Genomic DNA, 7,068 nt, shown 5'->3' on the forward strand with positions numbered 1-7,068 from the left:
CGGTACTATATAATAGATCTGTCAATAGGTAGCATCATCTCCATAATTTACTGCATAACGTTACCATCCACTATTTCAATCTCATCAACAAACCGGACCAAACCAAATGCAACGTGCCACAATAACCATAGTCTGTCTACGATCAGACATGGGTAAGGCCGCAATGCTATTTGGGTTGGACTACATCTGTTCATCAGAAAAAATATCCCCTAATAACCATACTATCCACTGCCCCGACTCTCAGTTATAATTTAGGGGTGCTAAATGTACCTTTCCATCGACACACATGGCTTTCTCCGTCTCACAACACTGTACGATTACAGGAAACGGCCAGCAAAGAGCAGGAACTAACGTTCTTGCCAGCGAAAACATTGAACGTGTGCCCATCGAATCCCATCCGCTTGACTATCATTGGTCTGAATTTACACAAACCGGCAGGATTCTAATATACCATTGGCTGAATAGGGCTGTCCATCATATAATGAACGGAATACTGGGCGGGAGACAGTAATAGACATAGTTAGGTTGAGAAAACAATAAATGCGGCCTAGTTGGGACAATTTGGCTCAGAGGTTCTACACGTTGGATTTTGCTGTCAAACATCCAAATAAACGAGTAACCACCAGTTTACTGAAAGTTTAACTTGAATAAGAAGTAAAGATATGTCCTATTACCTGCATAATGTATCTAATAATGGGGAATGTTTTGTTAACCATCCAGGCAATAATACAACTTGACCTCTTATATTTTCAGCCTCTACAAAAGGTGACCATGTTGATTCAATGTTATAACCCTTCACTCAAAATTTTAGCTGTGCCTAGACTGGAGATGCAATGCTTATTTTAAAATGTTCTTAATTATATTATTTCTGTACACTAAATCAAAACTGAAATGCACCTTGAGGCTTATGTTGTGATGGTCTCTAGAAGGTGCATCCATCAAATATATTATTATTAGCACTGGATTCACTAACAAAATCACTAGCAGCAGAGGAATATATGACACCTCACCTCAATTCTTTCAAATGCCCAGTTGTCCATTAACTGCCACCTGATGAGATGCCCTCATCTCACCTTTGCCCCATTATGCTCCAAGTATATGATTTTCTGTATGGTGCTCTCTATTTAAGTTGAAACTGGGTATTGTCTTGTGTTTTTATTTTCCTGGTACACACAAACTGAACTGGTACATTATAGTAAACGTGGCCTGCTAAATGAAAGATAGGTTGCCAACAGTTACTGTATTTTTACAGCCCTAGTATCCAGTAACGTATTTTCTGTGTTCCTACATGGCTTTGGAGACCTCCAAACAGAGGAACAGGTTCACACTCACAGTACACACACACTCAACATTGCCGCCTAGAGGTGATAGTGTGTGTAAACTGTGAGTGTGAACCTGTTCCTCTGTTTGGAGGTCTCCAAAGCCATGTAGGAGCACAGAAAATCAGTTACTGGATACTGGAGTTGCAAAAATCCAGCAACCTTGCCCAAATGCCATTGTTTTCCAGAAATCCTGGTTGGAATCAGGAAGGAATAACAGGATATCTGTAATCCTCCAACCAGGATTTCTGGAAAACTTGTGAATTTTGGGAAATTTACTGGAATTTTGCCACCCTACTTGATACAAATTACATTACATCTTTTAAAATATTTAAGGTAACCTCATGTTTAATAAAAGCACAAATAAACACGTTGCATTTTATTTTTGTTACTCATTTTCAAATGTACTCGTGTAAAAAGTAGGCTATTAGCCTTGTGTACATTTTTTTTAAGCAAAGTAGTAAAGAAAAGTAGATTGTCACGTTTAACAACTAGTAAAGAACACTCAATGTTCTGACAAGTATAGTTAAGTAAACATTCACATTTAACAACTAGTAGACTATGTTGACATTTAACAACTAGTACATAACTCAATATTCAGAATATATACACATATATATATATACACATACACTGAACAAAAATATAAATGCAACATGCAACAATTTCAAATATTTTACTGAGTTACAGTTCATAGAAGGAAATCAGTCAATTGAAATCAATTCATTAGGCCCTAATCTATGGATTTCACATTACTGGGCAGGAGCACAGCCATGAACATTCTATTAAATGGTAACAGCTCTGTTGGACATTCCTGCAGTCATCATGCCAATTGCACGCTCTCTCAAAACCTGCAACATTGTGTTGTGTGACAAAACTGCACATTTTAGTGGCCTTTTACTTTCCCCAGCAAAATGTGCACCTGTGTAATGATTATGCTATTTAATTAGCTTATTGATGTGCCACACCTGTCAGGTGGCTGGATTATCTTGGCAAAGGAGAAATGCTCACTAACAGGGATGTAAACAAATCTATGCACAAAACTTGAGAGAAATAAGCTTTTTGTGTGTATGGAACATTTCTGGGATTTTATTTCAGCTCAAGAAAAATGGGACCAACACTTTACATGTTGCATTTATATTTTTGTTCAGTATAATAATATGTCACGCAGACAAACATTTTTCAAACATAAATCTCTGTTTAAACCTCAGTACGCACAGCCTTTGATTACTTTTAAACAGCTTAACAAACACAACAAAGAATACACCTCTAATACATAATCTGTGAGAAAAATCACATTCCTTTTTCATTCAGGGAATATTTTGTCCTGTGTGCATATTTTGCTGTTGTAACGCAAAAGGAGAACTTGCTCAAACTGATCATCAGTCAGACCATTCCTTTGGGGGGTGAGAATGTTCCCGTTATGACTGAAGAGGCGCTCCACAGGAGCACTTGAAGGTAGGATGGTGTTGAATTTGAGGAACAGCTTTCTCACTCTTGGGAAGTATTTCAGGCAGCTGAGATTTTTGCTGGTTCCCTCTAGGTACCTCCGGACTTCCTCTTCTGTGTCACTGTTGCCGGTCCCAGGTCCGAAACTGAAGAATTCATCTTCTGACTGCATGTCGTCGCTGCCGATTGGTGCACCATCAGTCAGCTCCATTGGGGTCGCCTCAGCTACTAGCATCAAATGCATGTCTTCTCTCTCAGCTTCTGGTAGCCACCACAAACGAAATTGTGGAGTAGTCGCTGTTGCCATTTTTGCATCCAGACTAGCAAACAGCTGTTTGAAGCGGGAATCTATTGCTTCGAGAACAGGGTTGATTACGTCGAAGAGATAGAGTGTAAGAGTTTTCTTCTCACATAGCTTTTTCTTCAATGTGAGTACCGTTGGTATGACCAGTCCAAGAAAACATTTTTGCTCTCCTTGGAAGAGGTCCAGTGCAAAAGCAAGTGGCTTGAAGACATCTATGTATTCTTTTAAAAATGCTATCTCGTAAGATAGCAGTCTTGGGACCCCCAGGCTGTCACAAACATCCATTAGTTTTGTTTCAGGGAGAGAAACCATCTTTTCCACTGCACAGTATTCAGAATTCCAGCGACTCTCACAAGGAGCAGTCAATTTCATTTTCTCTATGTCCTCCACTGCTGCTATAGTCAATGGGGATAGGTGGACCCTGTTCCATACTACAGAACACTTGGCCATTGCGCTGTAGTACACTTGGGCAGTTTCTCCCTGTGATAGAGCTTGCGCTAGGTCATGGGAGGCAATCAGATTCAATGCGTGTGATGCACATTTCTGGTGCGGCAGCAGAAAGAGGTGCATGGCCTCATCTGCTCCGTCAAGAATGGTGCCCACGTCCTCAAATTCAACATTGTCATCTTCATCATTTTCATTGTCCCCCTTTGAAAACTCTTTAAAGACTTTGACGAAGTTGCTGCCATTATCAGTGACAGTAGCCTGAAGTTTGTTTTCAATATTGTAGGCCACATGAATCTCGTTTATCTTGGCTGCAATTGTATCAAATGTGTGTGCGCCCCGTATTCTGGCACAGGCAAGTGCAGCAGACTTCCTCTCCAGGTCATTCTTCTCAATCCAATGACATGTCATCCCAATGTAGCTTCTGTTGTGGGCTGTCCAGATATCTGCTGTAGTGCACACTGATTGTACACTGTCCAGATTTTCCTTTAGTTTATCCTTCATTTTGGAGAATGCCATCTCAATTCTATTGATAAATGTATTTCGGGTCATGGATATCTTTCCTCCACTTAAGCCTTCAATCAGCTTCCTGAACGCAGGCTGTTCCAAGACAGACAGCGATTGGACATCATCCACCATGAAGTTGAAGACCAGGGCGTTCACTTTTGGCTGTGACGTCATTTGATGGACTAGGTTTTCCAGCTTGGATTTCTTGTACTTTGGCTCCTTAGGAGAGTCTGAGGTGGTTGGTCCATTTGGTCCATTCATTTCAACTTTAGGGGACTTTAGATACATGCTGGGATGCTTTCTCTGAAATACAAAAATAAAATGCATCAATACAGAAGCATACATATCAGAACATCTGTTGTATTTGTAATGCCCAAAATATTTGCCCAATCTATTTATTGCAATATACACAGAGCCCATCCTTATGCAATTGCTTCTGCAGGTGAACACACACTTACACACTGACCACCAGTAGAATCCCGTTTACCCATATGATATACATTTCATGCATCTCAAGTCTTAAGTGGCATCCTCGCCTCCTCTCCAGCTTTACTTATAGGAAGAAACAGGCTAGGTGAAACTAGCAAGATCCCTTTACTTTCACCCCTTTCTTTCTTTATTTGTATGTGTAACGGATGTGAAATGGCTAGCTAGTTAGCGGGTACGCGCTAATAGCGTTTCAATCAGTTACGTCACTTGCTGCTTCGTGGGTGACTGTTGTTGATGTGTGCAGAGGGTCCCTGGTTCGCGCCCGTGTTGGGGCGAGGGGACGCCGTAAAGTTAAACTGTTACATATGCAAAACACAATCTTAGCCAAGTCACAAAATACAAAATATATCAGTCAGTCAGCAAATGAACAAATGTGATGCTCTTGAACATGGCTCTATTGAGAGCGCACCCCTTCCCAAATGTTTTGTGGTTGTGGTTGCTGTCTTTGTTGTTATTTTTCAGTAGGTGAAAATGACAACTCATTGCAATGTTTAAGAATGTTCGAATTACATTTCCAATATACTTTTTTGTCTGATCGTGTAATTGTATTTCGGGGGTATGGCGACGCATGAGGGAACCAATGAAATGTCAGTATTATGGGCTGGACGAAATACACCGCCACCCAATCAAAACACAGTGAAGCCTTCATTCTTTATTGGGAAAGAGATGGTAGCAGAGTAGTAGCTAGGCCACAGCTGGTATATAAAGTTGATTCGGGCTTTGGCTACATTTTGTATAAACTATCTGCATTTTTAACACGCCATACAACATGTTAATTGAAAGCATTTACTAACCTCTAAATGTTTCTTCAGATTTGATGTCGAGTTCTTGGAGGTAGACAGCATGCGGATTTTGGGTTTGCATAGAACACATTGAACGATTATATTCTTGTCTTTTACTTCTTTGAAAATAAAATGTTGTCGATATCGCCAGACGTGGAACGATGTGGCAAGAGTATCGGTATCCATACTGGTATCCATTTTTAACAATTTATCCGTACAATGTGTTGCATTTAGATCGAGACAGCAATTTGTGGAAACAGACAAAGCACACTGCGGTAGTCTGATTACGTAACCACGTAATCCGGATTACTTGTAATGCGTTACTACCATTGGTTACTTTCTACCGAAGTAACCCAGCCCCCTGTGTGTTTGTGGCTTTGTTCCAAATGGTCTTTATTACAGTCGTGTATGATCACAATTTAGGAGATGATATTGATGTGGCACCTGGGTATAATTACTTCCCCAATAGTGAGTTTTTCTAGAAGGGATACATATTTTGTCAAATATAACTTTTCGTTGTATTCATTTTTTTTTTTTAACTAGGCAAATCAAGAAGAACAAATTCTTATTTACAATGACAGCCTACCGGGGAACAGTGGGTTAACTGCCTTGTTCAGGGGCAGAACGACAGATTTTTAGCTTGTCTATTCAAGGATTTGATGCAGCAACCTTTCAGTTACTGGCCCAACACTATAACCACTAGGCTACCTGCCACCCCAAAGGTTGTAGGTTTAAGAGAATTTATGCAGCAGGTTCAAATCAAATTTTATTTGTCACATACACATGTTTAGCAGATGTTATTGCGGGTGTAGCAAAATGCTTGTGTTTCTAGCTCTGACAGTGCAGTAATATCTAACAATTCACAAAAATACACATAATATACACAACCTAAAAGTAAAAGAATGGAATTAAGGAATATATAAATATTAGGATGAACAATGTTGGAGTGGCATAGACTAAAATACAGTATAATAGAATACAGTATATACATATGAGATGAGTAAAGCAAAAATATGAAAACATTATTAAAGTGGCCATTGATTTCAAGTCTATGTATATGGGGCAGCAGCCTCCAAAGTGCATGGTTACGTAACCGGGTGGAAGCCACCTAGTGATGGCTATTTAACAGTCTGATGGCCTTGAGATAGAATCTGTTTTCAGTCTCTCGGTCCCAGCTTTGATGCACCTGTACTGACCTCGCCTTCTGGATGATAGTGGGGTGAACAGGCAGTGGCTCGGGTGGTTGTTGTCCTTGATGATTTTTTTGGTCTTCCTGTGACATCGGGTGGTGTAGGTGTCCTGGAGGGCAGGTATTTTTCCCCTGGTGATGCATTGGGCAGACCGCACCACCCTCTGGAGAGTGCTGCGATTGAGGGCGGTGCAGTTGCCGTACCAGGCGGTGATACCGCCCGACAGGATGCTCTCAATTGTGCATCTGTAAAAGTTTGTGAGGGTTTTAGGTGCCAAGCCACATTTCTTCAGCCTCCTGAGGTTGAAGAGGCGCTGTTGTGCTTTCTTCACCACGTGTGTGTGGGTGGACCATTTCAGATCGTCAGTGATGTGTACGCCGAGGAACTTGAAGCTTTCCACCTGCTCCACTGGGTCCCGTCGATGTGGATAGGGGCGTGCTCCCTCTGCTGTTTCCTGAAGTCCACGATCAGCGTCTTTGTTTTGTTGACATTGAGTGAGAGGTTATTTTCCTGGCACCAAACTCCCATGGCCTTCACCTCCTCTCTGTAGGCTGTCTTGTCATTGATGTTAATCAGGCCTATTA

General features: G+C 40.9%; 1 protein-coding gene across 1 annotated transcript; it reads right to left on the reverse strand.

The window, feature by feature from the left end:
• Nucleotides 1-2,396: 2,396 nt before the first annotated feature.
• On the reverse strand, nt 2,397-5,553 carry zgc:161969 (uncharacterized protein LOC569044 homolog). Its single transcript, XM_039003521.1, has 2 exons — nt 5,307-5,553; nt 2,397-4,326 (listed from the first exon to the last, which is right to left on the reverse strand). The coding sequence occupies exons 1-2, from the start codon at nt 5,490-5,492 to the stop codon at nt 2,626-2,628; spliced, it is 1,887 nt and encodes a 628-aa protein (XP_038859449.1). The 5' UTR covers nt 5,493-5,553; the 3' UTR covers nt 2,397-2,625.
• Between the last annotated feature and the right edge of the window lie 1,515 nt (nt 5,554-7,068).

Source organism: Salvelinus namaycush, chromosome 11, assembly GCF_016432855.1.
Source record: "Salvelinus namaycush isolate Seneca chromosome 11, SaNama_1.0, whole genome shotgun sequence".
Lineage (NCBI taxonomy): Eukaryota > Metazoa > Chordata > Actinopteri > Salmoniformes > Salmonidae > Salvelinus > Salvelinus namaycush.

Bases quoted from the DNA above. Each gene is read 5' to 3' on its own strand.
- zgc:161969 (XM_039003521.1), bottom strand. From the start codon at position 5,492: ATGGATACCAGTATGGATACCGATACTCTTGCCACATCGTTCCACGTC. The intron at 4,327-5,306 runs GTTAGTAAATGC...TTTGTATTTCAG, and splicing joins ATCTGAAGAAACATTTAGAG to AGAAAGCATCCCAGCATGTA.